Source organism: Engystomops pustulosus, chromosome 1 (assembly GCF_040894005.1).
Source record: "Engystomops pustulosus chromosome 1, aEngPut4.maternal, whole genome shotgun sequence".
Lineage (NCBI taxonomy): Eukaryota > Metazoa > Chordata > Amphibia > Anura > Leptodactylidae > Engystomops > Engystomops pustulosus.
The window spans coordinates 228,280,718-228,305,785 of NC_092411.1; the positions used below are offsets into that span (position 1 = coordinate 228,280,718).

A 25,068-nucleotide genomic window follows, 5' to 3' on the forward strand; every position below is an offset into this window, starting at 1 on the left:
AACAAAATCATCAATTTTTATTTTGGATTGTTAGCATTTTTTTCCCCGCTCACCGTAACGTAAAAATAATATTTTATCTTTATTCTCTGGTTCACTACGATTGCGGTGTTACCTAATTTATATAGTTTTTCTTATATTTGCTCAATTTTCCTGGGCAAAACCAATATTGGAGAAAATTGCATTGTTTTTACTATTGACAACTTTTCAGGGCCATAACTTCTGTATTTTTCTGTTGTCAGATCTGGTTGAGGGCTTATTTTTTGCGAAAACAGTTGTTCTTTTCAGTCGTATCATATTAGGAAACGTAACTTTTTTTGATCACTTTTTAGAACATTTTTTGTGATGGTGTTTGATGAAAAATTGTATATTAAAGGGAAGTTTTTCGATTTTTTTTTTCACGTAGTTCACCGAGCAGGTTCAATATTGATTTAGATTTATTGTACAGATTAATACGGACGGTGATACCAAATATGTACGTGTTTTTGTGTTTTATTTACTTTATTTGCATTTTATGTGTTACTGGGGAGATTATCGGACTTTTATTTTATTTATTTAATTATATTATAAAAAGATTTAATTTTTTTTTTAAACTTTTTTAAATTTTCTACTTCTTGGCTTGAATAAGCGATCATCCGATCGCTTATTCAAGCCTTTACACTGCAATACACTTGTCGCGCATGCTCAGTTACTTACAGCCGGGTCCTGCCAGGAAGGCAGAACCCGGCGGGGAGAGAAGCAGGAGGGATCGGATCCCCCGGTAAGCACATCGGGGGGGGGGGGTGGTGTGGTCCGATCCACGGGGGGCACACTTGCACGCCGCGGTCATGCTTGAGTGTTTCTGATCCCGGGTGTTAGTGCCGGCACCAGCGAGACCCGGTGTCCCGAAATCTTCTTCTGACGCGCCGCCGTAGAAAGGCGTACGCGTCAGAAGAAGTACCCTTAATGACCGCCGTAAAAAGCCGATACGCCGGTCATTAAGGGGTTAAAGGACATCCACCACCAGTATGAAGGATTGTAAAGCAAGCACACTGACATATTGGCATGTGCCCCCTCTGTCTGGATCTGCTCTTCTCTTAGCTTCCTATGCCCTTGTTTTAATGAAAAAAAGGTTTAAAACATTATGCAAATTAGCCTGTGGGGCTCCAGGCTCCATAGATGTCAATGTAGCCTAGAGCCTCTTAGGCTCATTTGCATAATCATTAAAACCTTTTTTACATAAAAACAGGGAGGGGCGCATATCAGATCTGATAGCGTAAGAGCAGAGCTGACTGTGTCATTGTGCATAATATGCAACTTATGGATCTCATCTCTGATCTGTTTCATCTCTTTTACTATGCGTCAGATACTAGTGAATGTGCAGAAGGTAAATGAAAGTGAATATAAACCTTGTACCCCGATAATCTAACCACATTATCAGCATACTGTATCTCACAGCACTAGAGGGATTATAATGCATCTGCTTCCACACACTGGAATTTTTATCATTACAGTGAAAGGATCTAAAACAGCAATAAAACTGAATAAGAGGTGAAATATTACCTTTATTGTGTAAACATCACTGGAGAGTGAAATGTGAGAATTTTCTTTTGTGGGAAAACCCCTTTAAGACTGTGGGTTAAATTGCAAGCGCTGCCCCAGTCTTAAGACCGGCAAGTGAGCAGTAGAAAATGGGAAGTGTCCGCTTACCATAGGCCAGAATATATAAACCTTTTATTCTTTAATATTTGTTGATACATTTCAAAAAAGGTTACATAGAAATATACATTTTTTTAGCCAAACATCTGTATATTGATGATGATTTAGTAACTTGCCGTTTTGCAATGTTTAATTTTATTTTAGCTTGGGAAAAAAAGAAAAAAAAAAAAAAATCACACTTTCATGCATCTTTTTATCTGTATAAATAGGGAGAGCACTAAATAAGGCGTCATACTGCTGCTGCCAAAATGGAAAAACCTCACCTAATTATAGCTGTATATTAGAGGATAACAAGTGTTGAGTTTTAGGAGTTTTTATTTCCACTATAGTGTTCCAGTAGTCATATAAACTAGTCGTACTTAGACATTCAGACAATGCGGACACATAAGACAGGTTAAAGTATATGCGCTAATGTGCATGTCGGAGAAAAACGCAGTTTGCCCCAGTTTAGTTCAAAGTTCAAGACTTGCCCCATAGAAATCAATGGGAGCGTGATAAAAGTGCACTCTGATGTGTGGTCCGGCTTTATGTAGGTGTTGCTAGAAGAAGCTAAAAACCATCAAGCAGTTCAGAGTACGGTAGCGGATGTGAAAATCAGACACAACTCAAGTTACACATTTTTTCTTGGTAAAATCAGTAAAATTCTCTATATTTTTTAAAGGTTAGTGCTATTAATCTATAAAATAATGTAATAATTTGAATAAAGTTACCAATTTTAAACCGAATGTTGAAAAGATTTTGCCAACTTGCATAGTAAGAGTTCTCCTTACAGAGACTTTGCCAATAAGGCTGCCTTGCGGGTGTGTGAAGAATTACAGCCATTGATGCTCTAGTAGGGGATTCTGCGAAATATGGGAATAGGTATTCCAGGATGGGATATGGAAACCTTGCCTACTGGCTACCTTTTAAGGCAGCCCTCTTAAATAAAATCTACAATCTAGAATCTACTTTTATTTATTAGATCCAGAGTATTTCTTGTAAAGCTGCCTAATCGTTTTTAAACTTTAATTTATGTTTATGCAAATCATCTCCTGCAGCCTGTGTGAGCTCCCGGGCCAAGGCAAGTAGCTTCTTCAAAGCCTCCCCCTGTGCGTCCATAGCATGGTTCCTTATGAATTAGATATACTGGTTTGGGTTTTATACTGCATGGGTAAATGGGTATAAATGGCATTAGGCTTTCTAAAAACATGCGCGATGTTATAGGGGTTATCCAAGACTTTACAAAAACTTTTATGTGGCTGGGAAGGAGCTGTATTAAAAAAAATAAATAAACTTGAACTTATGTCCACGATCCCTCCCAGTGTCCTGTGCCACTATCTCTCCGGGATGTGCCCCTGTAAACAAACAGCCACGTTGAGTTCAGCTTCTGGCCTGGCCAAGGTGGCCGACTACGGCCACCCATCCCCATTCTCAGCACTACAGCACTGTAGGAGATAGGACAGGCGAATGTGGCCGGAAGCTGAACTCAGTGCGGCTTCCATGCCCTTGTAAACCAGGGGCACGGCCCGAGGAGACTGCAGCGCCTGACACCCTTAATGATACTAGTTGGAAGGGTGTCTAAAAGCCTTGATAAATGTAGTGCGAGATATTGAAGACATTTTTGGTGTGAAAGTCCATAAGTACCGGTGGGTGGTTTAGTGTTCCATATCGCATGAGAGGATCCCTTTAAATCTGTGGAGATCTAGATATCACAGCATCAGATCTTTCTGTATTTTTAGGATAGTCTGAGATATAATGCAAAGGCTTCCTATGAAAGGAAGTTACTGTTGCTGTTCTTGTACAGATACTGTTAATAATTAGACAGGTTCTAGGCACAAAGTTACAAATATGGAGCTTCCAGCTCGGCCTCTCCGACAGAATACTCTACAGTAATTTTCTTTGTGACAAGCCCAGTCCACCTCCATGAAGAAGAGATGCTTCAGTCTCTGGCTAGCCATGTGATGTTGTGCTGAACCATCATGGGATTTCAGCCAATTACAGAAAATAAAAAACAAAAAAACATTGCACTAGCAGAAGCCTAAATATTCTTTCAGATGCTCCTTAGCCAGTACTCTAATCTGCCGCATGGAGCATCTTACAAAATTATGTGAATGTTGAGAAGGACAGAAGAGAACATAATACTTTATTCTTGTGTTTAACGCCATTGACAATACATTTCTTCTAAGACCTTGATGTCTTTCCATGTTCTGAGAGGCCACACACCATGCGCCTAATGTAGGAACAATACCCAAAAATCACATCCTACCTTGGGAAGACTGACAGGAGTTCTCTGCCGTGTTCGTGCGCTCTTTATCAACGTGCGCTGGTCTCCGGGGAGTAAGTGATACTTCATGGCTTCAATGAGGTAATCCTTACAGGCACTGCTGTTTTTTACTAGAGTCTCCTCTTCAACTCTCTTTAAAAAAAGGAGAAAACATATCAATGTTATTAGGCAGCACTTTCAGCCTTCTTCAATTTCACCCTCAAATGAAGATACAAGGACACTTGTGGTACAAGGACTAAATTCTACAAAAGCTGCGGATTGATATCCAAAAACACAATAGAAGGCAATAGCCAAATGTACAAGACAAATATCTTCCGTCCTATATAAAATAATATCACCGATCTGTTCAGCTACATATACTATACCGATGGGAATTATCTAGGAAATATTCCCAGGTATTTTGATCGCTAAAAAGTAAACCCTCTTAGAGCTGTATGTTATCTGGTCTTCAGATGGCCTTACATGGTCTTGTTACCATGCGCTCTATGGATAGCTTTTTTTTCTGAAAGAAATCCTTTACTGTTCAATTTTGTACAATAAGAAAAATACAACAAAAACAAAACACAAAGCGGTCTCTCACAGAAGGATGCTACAAACCTTGCAGGGGTTCCTGATAATTTGATATTCCCTTTCTATCTCTAGGAGGATTCTACTTTCCCTCCACTGCAGACATGCTCTCCCTCCTAATACACATGTGAGACACAGACATCAGCTACACAAGTACCTGACATGTTCTGTTATAACATGGCTGCCTGGAGCTGTTGTATCTCTCCTATACACACACAGGTTGCAGGGGGGGGGGTGGCCACCAGCACCAAGAAGCACATGGAGGAGCCATTACACCATTATACAGACTGTCAGTCATGTGTATAGGAGTATCTCATACACACAGGCTGCAGGGGGCGCCAGCACCAGGAAGCACATGGAGGAGCCATTACACCATAATACCTCACATCATTATAAAGGCTGTCAGTCAAGCACTGGGGGTGTGGCTGTGCCTCCCACTCATGAATAAGCTTGAATATGATAATGATTCATTGGACATCTCGCAGGTGATTTGCATACAGTTTTAGTACCTGATTGTTTAAGTTTACAGGCATGTAGAGGGACAATGTAGGGTGCAATGCTTTTTAATGGCAGTTTATGAACATATTTTTTGTTTTTTTTAATTGGAGGCAATTTTACCCCCAAAACAAAAGATAAGTTAAAAAAATTGACAGGTTCAAGGGTTTAAAGAATTTGCAGATTTAGTCTTCTCAGCCCGATTCAGGTCTACAATTTTGTTTGTATCTGTTAACATCTTTGGTCTTCACCGTAGTGGAGTTAGTAGTGTGACTGAGGTTGTGGACAGCTGTCAAATACTTATTTTGGACCAGAATTTGCAAATAAAATCTTTAAAAATCTGAATGTGATTTTCTGGATTAGTTTCTGATAAACGAGTTCTACCTATGATGTCAATTACGGGCCTCTCTCATGACGACAAGTATATGTAGTGATAAATCAGTAGACAACGTTGAAAAAAAGATGCAGGATTAGACTAGATTAGATACCTGTACTAAATAATCTCTTGATAATAACGGAAGGCGGACATGTTCCATTAGATGGGCCATATGCTCCTGCCGCACATCTTTGTCGTGGTTTACCCAGGTAATAACGGCTTCAAATACCTGAAAAAGAGAACACAGAAGGGGCTCATGAGAAATTAAGAAACCAATGGATATATGTGTACCTACTAACCCCATCATCTAATGTGCTCTTGAGGTCCTGGTAATACTAAATGGGACCAGTAAATCGAGCCATGATCTAATAAATCAGGTTCTAATAAATACCCACAGTATAAAATACTACTGAAATCTATCATCAAAATCCATTTGTACTGTATGGTCAGCAATAAAATATTTATCCCCATTCAGTTTGTATTTGATGGCAGAACATGGACCCGTTCACCTGATAGATGGGGGTGTGCTGATTTATCAGGTGATAGATTGTATATTCACACTGGCCTCCTAGCGAGAATCCCCATAGAGCCTCTATGCTGCTAGAGAGAATACAATAAAATAAAAAGACTTACCTTTTCTTCGGAGAGAACGGTGAGTTTATCGCTGGCAATAAGGCTGCACACTTGTTCTATGCCAAGATTCACAAACTCCTCACCCTGAACAATGTCTGAAAAGTGCTGTTCTGTGAAATAAAAGGAAGCAAATAAGCACAATATCTAAGTCATGCCGTCCAGTGGCGCGGTCGGTCCTCTATGTCAGTTTCCATTTGCCACATTAATGTACTACAGGATACACTGGAGACCTGACCAGGAGCTTCCATACAAAAGAACATAAACTCAGCACCAACACTAGAAACATGTATTCTATAGGCACTGGAGTCCAGTCCAAAATAGAATTTCTAGGTTGTTAATATTCTACAAACCTTATTAATTGCAGAGAATGTGGCATGTGTACTTTCCTAGAATTTCAGGAAAGTTTGAATATTTAAAAGGGAACCTGTCATCAGGAGCCTTTTTCTGGCTTCCTCAGGTCCCCAAAAAGAATAGTTAGTACATTGCCAAAGAGTTATTATAGGAAAACTGGCTTTTTCCAAGAGAAAGAAAAAAAATATATAAGTTAGATGAAAGTTTCCCTTTCTATATGCAGAGCGGTATCCCTGACAATGTGTACACTATTCCCCCTTTCTCTGAGGTTCTGAAGAGTTTGTCTATGGCAGCAGCAACCTACATTGGTGCTACATATACTGGACCTATGGCTCCATCAATTAACCACAATGCAAATTCTAGCTCTCTGGATTCTGTGGGGTCCCAGCAGTCAAACCTACAACAATCACCTTGTTATCATCTATCCTGTGGATAGCAAAAAAAAAGTCTAAATTCTCCTACGTCTACAGGTATGTATAGTGAACTTCGAAGACATCTATCATCAGATTTACAGATGATAGATGTCCCAAACGTTCTTGTTTGTTATGTCTGCCAGGGGATGACTTTTTTTTTTTGAGAATCATAATCAGACATACGAAAAGCAAATAATCACCCGATCGACTCTCGGCTCTGCCACCTGATAATATATGCATGCCCATGTTCATTGCAGCCTGGTCCCACACCGATTGTGATGTCTGTGGTTCAGCGGGAGGGACCAGGCAACTCTGGCTCATTTGAATATTTTTCCAAGAGTGCGTTCACATGTGTGAGTTTCCTAATTAAACAGTTAACATTTGTGTTTACAAAACGTTACTGCAAGCATTGTGTTAACATGTGTTAAGTTGCATTTTATAAACACAAATGTTAACAGAGGTTTCATTAGGCAAATCTCTCTTCAGCTGTTGCATTGCATGTTGAAACGCATGTGTTAAACGCCACGTGTGACTGCACCCTTAAGGGAATCTGTCAGTTTTTGGTTTTTTTTCTCCTCATCACATGCTAAAACATTATTTTTTACATTTATGTCAATATATTGAAGCACTTGTTTTTGTGCGGTACCTTTTTCAGGTACCACCATCTCATTGATAATCTTTCATTAGCTATAAGGCAGAGAACAGATGAGGTTAGCTGCTAACCTGTGGTGATTTATTATAGCAACATCGTGAATGGGATTTGTATGATGCAGTGATAAAACCTGGAACGATTTACATTAGCAGCATATTGATGGAATGAGAAATCAATTATTTTCAAAATGAAATATGATATTTTATATATTCATATGAATATGGCCTAATTGTAAGTTATCCCTGAGCTACTGTATGAAGAGCGTCATAGAGACAGAGCTCCACTTCCTCTAAGAGAACCGCATACCCAGCAGCATGGATAACATTATATAGCAGCAGAGAGCAGTTTCAGCTGTAAATCAAGTAGAATACAACACAGAGGGCAGATGCTCTCGGCAATGATAATCTACTCAGCTTATGGCCCTAGTTTTGATTGATGGTGCAACCAATCATAAAAGAGTATGTCCTAGTGAGAACAGTATTTTAAAGGATCACACAGACAACACTAAAACATATATAATCTATTGGCTCTATTATCGTCTGTAGGTAGCCCAACCTGAAGCATTGTCTAAATCAGTATCTGCCAGCGTCTCCCACCCCACTGACCTTGTTCTGCAGTTTGTATAGAGGCAAAGATTCCTATGTAAAAAATGGCACTTTTTTAAAATTAGTTAGTTAAGAACAAGTTACATTTTAGCCGCCATAAATCATTCCCACTACATAAACCGCCGAGATTTAAAAGCAGATAAGGAACCATGGGAACGAGAGATAATTTTTAACAAACGCTGCACTAGAAAGGATCTGGCACCGGTACAAGATGTGAAATGGCGGAGGTGAAGGTGGATGCCTGCGGGGCAGATCACCTCATTATTAGGGAGTCACGGTATAACATCAGAGACGTGCGAGACATGGCTGCAGCTGCCTGCGCCTAATGAAATCTGGAGAGGAATGTCATTAGAAAGCAAACGCTCGGCCCAAGCGTATGTTATGCCCTACACATGCCCCGTACACTGGAGGGACAGATACATTTAATGACCAGGCCTTATATTCTTATTTATTCTATTTTGCCTCTTCAGATCCAGTAGCAAGTAAGTAGAGTAAGTTGTTTTTTTTAGGGAACACACATGTATTACTATGTATTTATATTATTTCTTTTGCTATTATTTTAGAATGTTCACATTTCATACTAAACTACTAGACAAATTAGTCTTCTGTTTATCATGTATTTTTACAATGTAAGGCTACATTCACACGATGTAGGCATACATCGGCGCTGCGGAGAGGAGCAAGGGATGAGCGCTGCTCACCCCCGCCCCTCTCCATAGGGAGATACAGCGCATGGCTCCGTAATACCGTACCGCCCCCGTACAGGGCCGTGAGCCCATAGGAGTGTATGGGGGACGTATATCGGCCGTATATACTTCCCCCATACATGTGTGTGAATGTAGCCTTAGGGATATGTACAGTTGTAGACATTTGCCGTTAGCCACCTCCGGGACTGCCGGATACATCAAAAGTCTTCGATAGTCTTTGATAGATCGGGCATTTTCGGACGCGGCAATACCTAATGTGTTTATGATTTTTACTGTTTATTTATATCTATATCAGTTCTAGGGAAAGGGGGGTGATTTGAATTTTTAGGTTTTTTTATTATAATTTTTTTATTTTTACTTTTTTTTAATTTTCATTTTTACTATTTTTCAGACTCCCTAGGGTACTTTAACCCTAGGGTGTCTGTACGATCCCATCATATACTGGCATACTACAGTATGGCAGTATATGGGCATTTTACTACTCATACATTACCATGTGCTGACAGCACATGGTAATGAATGGGTTAACCCGAAGTAGCTTCGGGTCTTCATGAGACCCGAAGCTACCATGGCAACGGATCGCCGCTCCCCGATGACGTCACGGGGAGCGACGATCAACGGATAGATGGCAGCGCCTGTGCGCCGCCGTCTTTTTGAAGCCGCTGGCACCGGGTATGCAATATGCAGCAAAGACTTAACGGCTATGGAGAGGGCTCGGCCCGCGAGCCCTCTCCATGTACCAGGACCCGACATGTGACGTACTATTACGTCACATGTCGGTAAGGGGTTAAAAAATACAATTTTACTAATGTGATAATTATGTTATGGATATATTCACATATGACTACATAATGACCTTAATATTTAGGAAATTGTGTGTTCTCCAATTTCGAACTCAATTGTGTGCATAAATATATATATTAGAAATCAAAAGTTTGGACACAGCTTCTCATTCAAGGAGTTTTCTGTATTTTCTGACTATAAGAATTGTAGATTCACACTGAATCTGGTGAGTGCCCCCTTTTCCAGGACCCACTCTTTTTTAGCTTCTTTTGCCTTGGTTTTTACAAAAAATAAAAGCCTTTTAGAAATATGCAAATGAGCCTTAGAGGCTCAAGGCTCCATGTGTGTTAATAAAGCCTGCAGCTCCTCAGGCTCACGTGCATACTTTTAAAACCTACTTTTCCCCTTAAAAACATGGGCATATAACGCTTAGAGAAGAGCAAATCATTCCAGAGGGGGCACAATCCAGTAGGTCAGTGTGCTTGGTTTAAAATCCTTCATCCTTCACCTGAAATGGCCTTCCAACAGTCTTGAACAAGTTCCCAGAGATGCTTAGCACTTGTTGGCCCTTTTGCCTTTATTCTGCGGTCCAGCTGACACCAAACCATCTCGATTGGGTTCAGGACTGGTGACTGTGGAGGCCAGGTCATCTGGTGTAGTACCCCATCCCTCTTTCTTGGTCAAATAGCCCTTACACAGACTGGAGGTGTGTTTGGGGTCATTGTCCTGGTGAAAAATAAATGATGGTCCAACTAAACGCAAACTGGATGGAAAAGCAGCCGATGCAAGATACTATGGTAACCATGCTGGTTCAGTCCTTCAATTTTGAATAAATCCCCAACAGTGTCACCAGCAAAGCCCCCCTACACCATCACACGTCCTCCTCCATGCTTCATGGTGGGAACCAGGCATGTAGAGTCCATTCGTTCGCCTTTTCTTCATTGTACAAAGACGCACTGGTTAGCCCAAACAAGTCTCTTCTGGTTGTTGCCTGGCCTTAGAAGTGGTTTCCTAACAGCTATTTTACCATGAAGGCTGCTGCACAGTCTCCTCAGATGTGGTAGAGATATGTCCGCTGCTAGAACTCGGTGTGGCTCTAATCTGAGCCGCTTTAACCTCCGACTATCATCTGTGTATCCACCTGTCTTCTGCACAACACAACTGATGGTCCCAACCCCATTTATTTATAAATCCCACTTATTACACCTGACAGGGCACCTGTGATGTAAAGACCATTTCAGGTGACTACCTCTTGAAGCTCATCAAGAAAATGCCAAGAGAGCGCAAAGCAGTAATCAAAGCAAAAGGTGGCTACATTGAAGAACCTAGAATATAAGAAAGATTTTCAGTTGTTTTACACTTTCTTTTTAAAGTATATAATTCCACATCGGGTAATTCAAAGTTTTGATGCCTTCAATGTAAATCTACAATTTTTATAGTCATGAAAATACAGAAAAATCTTTGAATAAGAAGGTGTGTCCAAACTTTAGGTCTGTACTAATATATAATATATATATATATATATATATATATATATATATATATATATATATATATATATATATATATATATATATATATATATATATATATATATATATATTATATATAGAGAAGGAAAGTTCAAGCAACATAGCAGTTATTAGAAGATGATATAGCCAAACAGAGCTAATTGTGTGCAAAGCCGTACTGGGTCCTGGCCAGGAGAGGGACCCTCCAATAAACAAATGACGAAAAGGCAGCACAAAAATGGGGTGAAAAAAACGGTGGTTTAATCCATAAAAGACGACGTTTCGGCTCGTGAGAAAGGCTCACGAGCCGAAACGTCGTCTTTTATGGATTAAACCACCATTTTTTTCACCCCATTTTTGTGCTGCCTTTTCGTCATATATATATTATATATTTATTTATTTAAATTTATTTATAGTATTTCTTTATTTTTATTTTAAGGGCCCCTAGAGTATTTATTGTGTCTGATCGCTCCTAAAATATACCACCAAAAACAAAAAAAACTCATATATTGTAATACAGTAACTGATCCTTAACTTTCTACCGATGAACAAAGCCGTTATGGTGGTGCCTATGCGCAACAATTAACATCCGCCACCAATTGCCACCATTATGCAGAAATCATGAGCACCCTGTATGGAGAGGGCTCAGCCAGTTAGCCCCCTCCATACACCCCTTGCTGTTTGTAGCTGGACTTGTCGGTGCCCAGTGTGGGCAGTGTGTGAAGAATAGCATCAGTTTTTCTAGTCTACTTAATGTCCTCCAGGATATAACTGCAGAGTAATCAGTGGGAGAGACGACAAAGCAGAATCGGATGCGTCAGCGTCACAAAAGCTTCCGCTACATTGAAAATCTAAGTAGAAAGGGATTTGGCTGCCATAAATCTGTGCTCACTGTATCACCATTTTATTGTTCCAGGATTGGCATATTATTTAAGTAGAAATATAGATGTAAAAAAAAAAAAAAAAAAAAAAAAAAATCATTCATAAAGCAACATAATATGCTAAACTGGGAGATATAGCTGGCAACAAAGATAGCAGATGGTGAGGAGGAAGAGCAGTAGTTGCACAGCATTTGTACAGTGAACACGCAGTACTGAATGTAGATCCCGCATAGGAAAAACACAGCAAAATATCTGGTGACTCTACATCATCCGTCCTTTATGTGCCTGAGTATCTGTATACAACCAGGTACGAGAACACAAAACACATCTTTATTTGCGGAAAAAAGAGCCCCATACATATTTTTAAACATCTTCAAAAAGCAGGTTTTGGCCAAGTTTGAGGCCGAGCTGGTTGATTGTATAGTTTTATGGTAAAAAAAAAAAAATTACATTTTTATCATCTACATGACTGGTATCTTCATATAGGACACTGTGTACATTTATCTCTGCTCCTCCTGTAATATAACATGCTGCCTCCATATAGGACACTGTGTACATTTATCTCTGCTCCTCCTGTAATATAACATGCTGCTTTCATATAGGACACTGTGTACATTTATCTCTGCTCCTCCTGTAATATAACATGCTGCCTCCATATAGGACACTGTGTACATTTATCTCTGCTCCTCCTGTAATATAACATGCTGCCTCCATATAGGACACTGTGTACATTTATATAAGCTCCTCCTGTAATATAACATGCTGCCTCCATATAGGACACTGCACACTTATATAAGCTCCTCCTGTAATATAACATGCTGCCTCCATATAGGACACTGTGTACATTTATATAAGCTCCTCCTGTAATATAACATGCTGCCTCCATATAGGACACTGTGTACATTTATATAAGCTCCTCCTGTAATATAACATGCTGCCTCCATATAGGACACTGTGTACATTTATATAAGCTCCTCCTGTAATATAACATGCTGCTTTCATATAGGACACTGTGTACATTTATCTCTGCTCCTCCTGTAATATAACATGCTGCCTCCATATAGGACACTGTGTACATTTATATAAGCTCCTCCTGTAATATAACATGCTGCCTCCATATAGGACACTGTGCACATTTATATAAGCTCCTCCTGTAATATAACATGCTGCCTCCATATAGGACACTGCACACTTATATAAGCTCCTCCTGTAATATAACATGCTGCCTCCATATAGGACACTGTGTACATTTATATAAGCTCCTCCTGTAATATAACATGCTGCCTCCATATAGGACACTGTGTACATTTATATAAGCTCCTCCTGTAATATAACATGCTGCTTTCATATAGGACACTGTGTACATTTATATTAGCTCTATGAAATGTGGCTTTCTTATAGGACACTGTGGACATTTGGCCATTTAAAATCCACTTTGCTTCTCCCTTTCTATAACATGTGGCCTTCCTATAGGACAGTGTGCATTAAGCTTAGCTCCACCTGCTCTATAACATACTGCGCTTGTGAAGGACATTATATACAATTATCTCAGCTTCTCCTGTCCCAGAACATGTCGGCTTCATATAGGAGACTATTCACAATCAACTCCGCTCCTCCTGCTCTATAACACTCTGCCTGGACATTCTACAGCAGATTGAATTGCATAAGTGGTGTAACTACATCCCTTTATCTTGAGTTACAATTTGGTCATAAAGTTCAGAAACACACGTTTCCCTTCCATGGAGGCTCCCCTGCCACACCCTGGTCTCTCCTATGTCACTCCTCTCTGCCACATAAATCAATTCCCCTGGTTAATATTTATGAAGTCTACCTTGGACAATAATTTATTTCCCCTCCCTGAGCTGCACCCCTGCCTCTGCACCATATCCATCTAGACAGCCGTGGAGCAGGATTTTTCCAGGACGGCATTCATTCTTTTAGACATTTACAGTAGCTTTATCAGCTTTATCAGGATACATGAACTTTATCTGAAGCTGCCATGGCTCAATACTAAGCCAACATGCCAGGGCCATCTGACTACAGTTATATCACGTGACCCTCACCCATGTCCACTGGGTCCTGGAAGCCTGGATGTATGGAAATACTAGCCTGGGCCAGCACCTAAAGGCTGTAACAGCCATATGGGCGGCACGGTGGCTGAGTGAGTAGCACTTCTGCCTTGCAGCACTGGGGTCCTGGGTTCGAATCCCACCCAGGTCAACATCTGCAAAGAGTTTGTATGTTCTCTCATTGTTTGTATGTGTTTGCGTGGGTTTCCTCCCACACTTCAAAAATATACTGTTAGGTTGTTTAGATTGTGAGCCCCATGGGGACAGGAACCAATTTGATATGCTTGTGCAGCGCTGCGTAATCTGTGTGCGCTATATAAATAAAGAATTATTATTATTATTGCATCTGCCTGCCATGAAGGGAAAACATCTTCTCTTGTAATAGCAAATGCCATATAGATTATAGACATTATAATGTTACAGGAAAGAAAAGCAGGAGCTCACAACTCATGCAGTCATTTGGGCTGTTATATCAAATAAGGTTTAGGATAACCGATAACATATAGGCCATATTCACATTGCCGTTACCAGCCGTACCGTAGCACGGCGCGCACACTGTGGCGCTGGGGAGAGGAACATGGTGCACTGCGCCATTTGCCGGGAAAAGATAGGACATGTCCCATCTTTTCACGGGGTACATAGTGGTACGGTGCCTCTCGTGTGCTGCACTGTACCACTCCTTTAGGGTGCCGTGCACCCATTGCCGTCTATGGGGGAGGTATATAGGCAGTATATACATCCCCCATATGGCAGTGTGAATGTAGCCTTACCCTGTAAATAAACAAACAACAGTGGGGGGAGATGTATCAATCTGTCTATGCCAAAAAGCTGGAGTAATTTCCCCCCCGAAATGCTGAGCACCACATTTACTGAAAGTATTAGACCATTTTTAGGTTGTTTTCCAAGGACCGTGTACTTCGTAACTAGGTGCAGTAACCAGACAGAAAGTAGCCTGTGCGCCAGTAAATTCAGTCCATGTATCAGAAAATGTATAATTGTGGTGCAGCAAACTACACAAACTAATAGGAGGTGCAAAGTAGGACTGGCCAGTCTTGTACTACACCAGATTAACCATACAGACAATGATTAATCTGGTGCAGGAGAGAATGGTCTAATAATACGTCTCCCCCAATGTCATTTCAATGCAGATTAGTAACGGATGAACAACACACTGGAGGCGTTACCTGCAAAAGTGTTAGCTTGATGTAACAATTCTGTACATGCATGCATGTCGGCAAAAGCTCTGATCCCTAAGCAATTGGTTGGGTGAAGCTGGGACTCAAGGAACTCGCAGCAAGTTTTCCTCACATCTTGCAGTTGTAATAGACTGGCTGCTGGAAGAAGAACCTGCAAGAAACATGGGGAACTTATTAGGTTACACAGTCTCTCTGCTTTCATTTTAAAAAAGGAACCCGTCACTAGATTTCACAGGTTCCCATTGCACTTTAGTAACTTGTGCCCAAAAAAAAAAAAAAAAAACAATTTTGCCATCCCCAGAAAATGAACTTTATGAACCTGATAAGAGCAGCTAGTCCCTAGGGCGTGTGCTATTCATGTAAATACACATTCTTTTCAGTGCAAAATCAGACAGAAAGTTGTTACAAACGCTTTAATACATGTGTGCTAGAGTATCCCTTATATCAAGTCCCTCTCCCTCCGGCTAATGAATCAACCTCTGCGCTGCACAGCCAAAGGGGTGGAGGGGGGAAGCAGACATGAAGTGAAACATATACTGCCTCACATGAATAACACAAGCCCTTGAGACTCACTGCTAGAAAACAGGGGAGCTTCAATATACAATAATGGATGCTAGAAGGAAAAATATTTCACCCAACCTGCGGGTGGTGGTAGTTTGAAGACTGACGTTTTTATGCAGGTGTGGACAGAGTTTAACACTGTCAAACAGACTGCAACCAAGCCAAAAAAAAAAATGGGAACCCAAAGTTTCTAAACAAAAGTATCATTATTGATAGCTGACACACACATACAACCAAACCCCAGTCCACATCGATTTAGCCAAAACCTCAAAATGTCACCAACCATGTTCCCCACAAATCTAAAATGTCTATGGTGGATTATAGAAAACCTCATTTCAGTAATGACCCATGTAAAACCTGGAGATAGATTAGTGCCTCAACTTAAAAATTACATTCGTAAATTAAGTGGACTCTCTGAGCTTTCCTTTGTTTTTCAGGAGAACCAGAATGAGATCAAGTCTTCATTGTGGCTGATCTCTGGATGAGCCCCTTCTAGGTGCAAAATCCATTAAGAGGAGGGTTGGGGCAACTATAATAATGATTATTTATTGCCATTCACTGGTAGAGCTTTAGTCATCTAGGTCAGACAATCAATGACTCACAAGAATTTAGAAGATTTTTATTTATTTTTATAGCATGCTAGAACAACTCCCAGCAAACACAAACTATTACAGCAAACCAAACCAGATCCCCAAGTATCACTGGAAAGACATCAGAGAAGGAGGAGAACTGGATCAGGATGAGAAGGTGGAAGAGCCTTGTACAGGCAGATGATGACTAGGACATATTTATGTAACCATTATTACATGATTAATATTAGGAGCTCACTTATACACACACATTTATGTTAGAACATTCTGGGAGAATGTCCTATGAACAGATGAGACTAAAATCTAACTTTTTGGCAAGGCACATCAGCTCTATGACCACAGATGGAAAAATTAAATATATATTTTCATGTACAGGCAGTCCCCGGGTTACATACAAGATAGGTTCTGTAGGTTTGTTCTTAAGTTGAATTTGTATGTAAGTCGGAACTGTATATTTTATCATTGTAATCCCAGCCAGAACTTTTTTGGTCTCTGTGACAATTGGATTTTAAAAATGTTGGGTTGTCATAAGAATCAGGATTAACAATAAAGCTTCATTACAGACACCTGTGATAACTGTTACAGCTGATGATTGTAGCCTAGGACTAAAGTACAATAAATTACCAATATCCAGAGGTCCGTTTGTAACTAGGGGTCGTATGTAAGTCGAGTGTTCTTAAGTAGGGGACCGCCTATACTATGAAACATGGCGGAGACTCTGTTATGTTCGGGGGCTTCTTGCTGAATCTGGCACAGGGCGTCTAAAAACTATGCAGGGTACAATCGGAAGACTACCAAGATATTCTGGAGGGAAATGTGCTGCCCAGTGTAAAAAGTCAATGTCAGTCACAGGTCGTGGGGCTTGCAATAAAATAATGATCCAAAACTCACAGCTAAAAGCACCCAAAAAATGGCAGGAAGAGGAACACAATGGACTATTCTGAGGTGGCCATCTATGAGCCCGCACACAGATCCTATTGAGCATCTTTGGAAGGAGGAAACCTGGCGTCTAGATAGGGCAGGGGCACCTTCACACCCCAGACAGCTGGTGCAGTTTGCTCATGAGGGATTAGCCAAATACCTGCTGAGAGGTGCAGAAGTCTCATTGACAGTTACAGAAATGGTTAGATTACAGCGATTGCCTCAAAAGGTTTTGCAACATAATATTAAGTTAAAGGGAACCTGTCAGCACATTTGCACATATATACCCAGTGACAAGTTCCTATAAAGCTCTAATAACTGACTGACCCCCTTCTTTTAGCTAAAAATTGTTTCACTTACATCCACATAAATCACCTTTTATCTCATATTACATGGCAACAGAGGGGGTGTGTCCTGCTAATCTGACCCCCCCCCCCATATAATCCTCCCCATGCCTTGTGCCTACTAACTGGTCACAGTTCATGTCATGTGACCAGAGTGACATTATCTCAGGTACTTTAACCTCTTAATAATAGCAAACTGTACCCCATGCATGTATCTGACCACATGAAGTCACAGCAGCCTCCATGGATTTCTACACCTCTCCATGGAGTGTGCTGCAATTTCATGTGATCACATACATGGTGTACAGTTTGCTATTATTAGAAGGTTAAAGGACCTGAAGATGTCACATGTTATGAATGTAACACAAGGCGCCGTGTAAAAAAATATTTCCCATCTGTACATAGAGCTTTATATGTCTGTAGTTGAATATTAGCAGACGGTCCCCAAGTACAAGGAGGCAGAGCAGGGATTTGGAGAGACACAGAGCTGTCAGTCAGAATAAGGGGGCGTGGTTCACTGCCAACCTGAAAGAGAAATGAGTCAGAGACCCCAAAGAAGCTAATTTACATATCAGAAAACAGTCCGTAATTAAGGTACAGTGCCTCACTAGCAGCTAATTTAAGGTGATATGGGGGAAGGCTTTATCACCAGGCATTGTAAGTCAGGGTGGTCAAAATCTGGTGACAAGTCCTCTTTAACTGGTTCACGACCGCCCGGTGCATAGAGAGGGCACACCTCTCCATGCACGGCATGGATTGCAAGACCTGCGATCGGTGCTAGCACGGGCGCCACCATCTTGCCGAGAATCGTCGCTCCCTGTGACATCATTGGGGAGCAGCGATCCGTCGCCATGACAGCCTCAGGTCTTCCGAAGACCCGAGGCTGTCTTGTTTTAACCCTTTCATTACAATGTGCTTTCATTATAATGTGCTATCTGCTATATGAGAAAAAAAAAACAATAGACAAAGCCTTATGTTATGAAAAGTAGACAATAAATCTCCATCCCTTCAAATAGTCAGCAGAGAAGATTCACATTGCAGGTCTCTTACTCATATCTGCACTTCTATTGCTGGATAATAATTTTAGCTGGATGTGATGTTTACTCTGATTCATTTTGCAGTTAAACTACATAAAAGCTGTGGGTGAATGACACAAGAACGTGCTAAAAATACACATTCATAAAAATATCTGCATCACACAGAGTTACAAAACTCTCAGCTCACAAATGTTTCCTGGTAGAGGCAGAGGTGATTTATTATGGGTCGCTCCACACTCCTCTGTCAAGTACATCCATTTACAGATTTTTTCCTCCCCACTATTTAGAATATAAAAGTTACAGACCATTTTTGATTTCCAGTTCAAGTTTTAAAATTTTACTGTGTGAAATATTATATATAAATGCAGGTGCATATTATACACGTGTGTGAAGCCCCCCCGCACAACATCTATACATCCAGCCACCAAGCCCCCCCGCACAACATCTATACATCCAGCCACCAAGCCCCCCCGCACATCTATACATCCAGCCACCAAACCCCCCCGCAAAACATCTATACATCCAGCCACCAAACCCCCCTGCACAACATCTATACATCCAGCCACCAAACCCCCCCCCGCAAAACATCTATACATCCAGCCACCAAACCCCCCCGCAAAACATCTATACATCCAGCCACCAAACCCCCTCCGCACAACATCTATACATCCAGCCACCAAACCCCCCCGCACAACATCTATACATCCAGCCACCAAGCCCCCCCGCACAACATCTATACATCCAGCCACCAAACCCCCCCGCACAACATCTATACATCCAGCCACCAAACCCCCCCCCCCCCCGCAAAACATCTATACATCCAGCCACCAAACCCCCCTGCACAACATCTATACATCCAGCCACCAAACCCCCCCCCGCAAAACATCTATACATCCAGCCACCAAACCCCCCCGCAAAACATCTATACATCCAGCCACCAAACCCCCCCGCACAACATCTATACATCCAGCCACCAAACCCCCCCCCCGCAAAACATCTATACATCCAGCCACCAAGCCCCCCCGCACAACATCTATACATCCAGCCACCAAACCCCCCCGCACAACATCTATACATCCAGCCACCAAACCCCCCCCCCCGCAAAACATCTATACATCCAGCCACCAAACCCCCCCGCAAAACATCTATACATCCAGCCACCAAACCCCCCCCCCCCCCGCAAAACATCTATACATCCAGCCACCAAACCCCCCCCCCCCGCAAAACATCTATACATCCAGCCACCAAACCCCCCCCCGCAAAACATCTATACATCCAGCCACCAAACCCCCCCCGCAAAACATCTATACATCCAGCCACCAAACCCCCCCGCACAACATCTATACATCCAGCCACCAAACCCCCCCCCGCAAAACATCTATACATCCAGCCACCAAACCCCCCCGCAAAACATCTATACATCCAGCCACCAAACCCCCCCGCAAAACATCTATACATCCAGCCACCAAACCCCCCCGCAAAACATCTATACATCCAGCCACCAAACCCCCCCGCACAACATCTATACATCCAGCCACCAAACCCCCCCGCACAACATCTATACATCCAGCCACCAAACCCCCCCGCACAACATCTATACATCCAGCCACCAAACCCCCCCCGCAAAACATCTATACATCCAGCCACCAAACCCCCCCCGCAAAACATCTATACATCCAGCCACCAAACCCCCCCCCCGCAAAACATCTATACATACAGCCACCAAACCCCCCTGCACAACATCTATACATCCAGCCACCAAACCCCCCTGCACAACATCTATACATCCAGCCACCAAACCCCCCTGCACAACATCTATACATCCAGCCACCAAACCCCCCTGCACAACATCTATACATCCAGCCACCAAACCCCCCCGCAAAACATCTATACATCCAGCCACCAAACCCCCCCGCAAAACATCTAAATACAGCTGCCTTACCCCCAGTAATACATCTATATACACTTCAATCCACACCAGACACACAGTCCCATGTAAAATGCACCTCAGCCCACACCAGACACATAGCCCCATGTAACATACACGGCAGCCCACACCAAAACACACAGTCCCATGTAAAATGCACCTCAGCCCGTACCAGACACACAGCCCCATGTAACATACAAGAAGAGAGTGATACTGCCTCTCATTTATTAAGTCGACTTGCCAACAGCAGAATATGTCATAGTAAATACATAATTGAAGCTCAAAGCCCAAAAGTTATTGAATCATTGACATTTTGTGTGGGTATCAACTACGTTTGACGCCTTTTGTTTAAAAAAAATTGAGGCAAGGAAATCGGTTACATTCTTCTACTTAAATACCCTACTTTCATGATAGAATATTACTGTAGCATGAACTTTTTTAGTTTTCCACAAATTTCACTCTAAAGCCAAAAATTTTGTACGAGTGGTCAAGCCTGAAATGCACCTACTTCTGCTTGCCAAGGCCTAGTAACTGGAGGGCTGACAAGGGACATAGGCTTCTAAAGGTGTTCATTAGTACAGTGGTCCCCAACCACTGGGCCACAGCTTAGTACCAGGCTAAGGATCATTTGGTGGTGGGCCAACAGCTCATCGTTAGTCGGAGTTAGCTTTTTCTTGTGGAAGGTACTGGGAATTATAGAGAGCAGCTAAGGAGCTATGAGGGAGCTGCCTTCCACTGGTCCAATTCCTTGTACAAGCAGACTTCCCTTAAGGGAGCATGGTGGGGAAAGGGATTAGGTGACCGAAAGCAGTGTGAAGCCTTAATTTTACGGTGTGATTTAGCAGCTCGTGCCACAGGGACTTCCCCGTTTCTATGCCATTGCTCAGTACCCACAAAGGAAAACTTAAGAAATAAAAAGAACGCATCATTTACCTGTAGTGCCCAGTACCCACCATCCCATTTTCAAAGAACCTTTAAAATTACTTGGAGTTCATCTCAACTTGTACTTTTATAAGTATCTAAACCATGATGGTTTCCCACACTGACCCAGTAAAAGATCACCAGTTGAGGATAACCATCCACTATAAGACACACCAGAAGAATGACCGCAGTATATAGGAGATGTGTGTCCAAAGAAAACTGTCACATATACATTTTCAGGCCATTTTCTGGGGTAACCAGGTTTCTTTTTGTTTTCTGTGTGGATAAATGCTGGGTCAAGGTCAGTACAGGGCCGCTTTGCCCAGAGAGTCACTATACAAGCTGGTAAGCTGAGCCATGAGAATTATCGGGAGGTTATTATTTTCTGGCCCATTACTACAATCCTCTGGTTTAAGAAAAAGAAATAAAAAACACAAACTGTGGGCTGGGTTTCATAGAGCTTCTGAACTGCGCTTGTAAGGCTACATTCACACCTTCGTGTCCATCCATCTTCAGTTGGTGGCAGAAATATTATAGAAAAAGACCCAGCAATGTCCCCACGTGTGAGAGCAGCTGGGACCTCATGCTGCGTGTTGTTCCCTCACACCTAACCATCCTACTGACAGATAACTGGATTAGACAGCTTTGTGCTAGGCAATGCCGGCCCTGTAACAAGTCACACCAAGGACACGGTGCTTGTTATACCTGCAAGAATGTTCCAAACGTAACAGAATAAAGGACTGCTCATCTCAATGTAGGAGACAATGAATCCTGGGATTGTTACAAACATCTGGAAACATCTGAGCCTTATATAGGGTAATGGTTAACCGCAGACACATACAGATCACAGATGAGCGTGACCATGACAACAGGTTTCATCCACATCACCAAAAAAGTTCCAATTTTTTTTTTTTTTTAAAAGAAATGTATCAAAATGTTATCATTTATAGCCATAATAGTATCAGAAATGTATAGTCCTAGTATTTCCTAAACCCCAATTGTTGCTCTGATTCACTCTTGTCACTGTCTTCTATGTACTAAACTCTCCCTCTAAATCTATTCTTAATGCAGCAGCCAGGCTCGTCTTCCAGTCCAGACGCTAAACTGGTGCCTCCAGTCTGTCACTGCACCCGGCTCCCTTCAAATGTAATTCATACTAATCCCCCTCATCCACAAAGCTCTGCACACTGCTGAACTCCCTTACTCTCCTACTCATCTCAGTCTCTTCAATCTGCCAGCGATCTAAGAATTTTTTTTATTTGAACCTCCTCTTCATGCTTCCAGGACATCTCCCAAGCTGCACAAATTCTCTGGAATACTCTACCCCACACTATCAAGACTAAAACCCAACTACTAAAGTTTCAAACGTGAACTAAAATCCCATCCTCTTTTCAGACAGGTCTATCCATTCCTGACTGAATGTAACTCAGTTTCTTTTCTACAAACCTTGGCCAATTTCTCCCCCCCCCCCCCATCTATGTAATCCTTTACCACTTGATACCATTGAATGGGTTTCTCTGCAGACCAATGCACCCTGGTTTCTGTAACTATCAATAGCAGCTGGTAACTGGTTCATTTACTATTATCCATTTATCCTTTTTTAAAAGAATAGCTGGACCATTGAACCATCTTCTGTGTCACCCATTCCTCCGCATAGATTGTAAGCTCTTGTGAGCAGGGCACGCATTACTATTGTTCCATCTGACAATGTTACTACTCTGTTATTTCTTATTTTGTCAGTAGATGTACTCCATGATCTGTAAAGTGCTATAGGATATGATGCCACTATACAAATAGGGCCTTTTTCACTTGGCCGTATGCTCGACCGGTCGAACATGAAGCCACTTGCTGGAGAGGTGGAGGGATGATCCCCCTCGAGGAGCAAGGCATTGGCCCGGCCATAAACCGGGAAAAGATAGAGCGCTGTGTAATCTGTGTGGGCTATATAAAGGAATTATTAATTGTTATTAGCACGCCCCATCTTTTCCCATGCACGGTATGGTATGGCTCACTGTACTGCTTCCATAGGCTTCTATGGGGACGTATTTGTGGGTATCCCCACAACATCCATGTGCAAGGAGCCTAAAAATCTATTATTATAATGTATATAGAGCAACAATGTGTCATTCTATGTGTAGAACTCCTGTGCAGATCTGTTTCCATGGTAACAGACAAACTGTGTGATCTGATCCTACAAGCAAAATCCTTCCATCTGTCCCTGTCATTTTTACCAAATTATCTTGTGTAGGTTAACAAGAATTAGGGGACAATTAGATATCGATAGGCCGGCAGACTACACAAGGTCCTAGACCGGACCTGCATAGTAAAAGCAAAATAGTTTGTACTGAACACAGTCACCAATTTGTTATATAGCCGACTCACCCAAAGTCCTTGATCCAAGAAATCCTAAATTAAAAGCCGTCGGATACACATTAGTAAAATGTGCAGAAGGTATTCGGCACTCACTGGACACTCCAGTATCTCTTCAAATAAGTTCAAATTATTCTGGTATAAAACACATATAGACAATACAATATACAATGTATCAACACGCCCTCCACAGATGGAAATATAACCAACATGTAACAGACAAAGGATTTAAATCAAACAAGGGGGAAGGAATATAAATGTTGGTTATATTTCCATGTGCAGGGGATCATGAGCAATATGTGGAGCAGCAAAACGTTGCTCAATTGTATATTGTGTTGTCTGTAGGTGTTTTCTGCTTGAATATAGTGAAGTGATTTGAAGAGATCCCAGAGTGCCATGCAGGGCTGGCAAGGTCGCCTATGTACCATAAGGATGATCCAGAGGAGGGATGGGAGAGGGACCAAAATTGAACTTTTTAGTATCAACTCCACTTGCTGGAATTAGAGAAAGTAGTATGAATACAACCAGACCTGAACCCATCAGAAATCTTCGGAGGGAGCCAAAACTCAACGGGGCTCATTTACTAACGCTCCACGGACCGTACTATCGGAGTATCCGTTGAGTTCCGATGTGCGCCGCATTTAGAAGGGCTTTTTGTCGCACGTGATCGGATTTTGGCGCATCGGGCCCTGGCTTTCACACGACACAAACCGGAAGGCGGGCCGCCGGATGATCCGACGGATTTTGTTCTTGGACACTATTCATTTGAAGCGTTATGGAGTAAGAGGAGAGCTCCAAGTCCTAGACCACAGTTCAAGATCTTATTTCCTCCACTGTTTGCCTGTTGTATTTGCAACATGCGGGATTTAACATTCAAAATTGTGTCGCAAGCCAAGCACTTACATGCACCGGGAAGAAGAAGGTGAACTCCGGCGCACCTCAGCGGAGAAGCGACACATGCAGGAAATTGGACGCACGATCTTAGTGAATCGCGGCAGCTCCGAATCCTCGTCGGACAACGCACCTAGGGGATCGCGACGGACGGGTAAGTAAATGTGCCCCAATGTGTTGCCCAGCGTCAGCCTTGAAACCTGAAAGATCTGGATGCAGGACAGGGCCAAAAATCCCTGCTGCAGAGTGTGCAAACTTGGTCAAGCATTACAGTAAATGTCTGACCTCTGTACCAAATATTATGTTCTG

The 25,068-nt window shown here is 41.9% G+C and overlaps 1 protein-coding gene across 1 annotated transcript in view; it reads right to left on the minus strand.

Annotated features, from left to right (window-relative positions):
• Nucleotides 1–25,068, minus strand: part of KLHL2 (kelch like family member 2) — a 74,728-nt gene that overhangs the window by 18,675 nt on the left and 30,985 nt on the right. Inside the window, exons 5-8 of the mRNA XM_072120228.1 lie at nucleotides 15,186–15,348; nucleotides 6,030–6,139; nucleotides 5,509–5,625; nucleotides 3,941–4,090 (exon numbers count right to left, since the gene is read on the minus strand). Coding sequence (XP_071976329.1) covers nucleotides 3,941–4,090; nucleotides 5,509–5,625; nucleotides 6,030–6,139; nucleotides 15,186–15,348 — 540 coding nt within the window. The remainder of the gene's footprint in view (nucleotides 1–3,940; nucleotides 4,091–5,508; nucleotides 5,626–6,029; nucleotides 6,140–15,185; nucleotides 15,349–25,068) is intronic.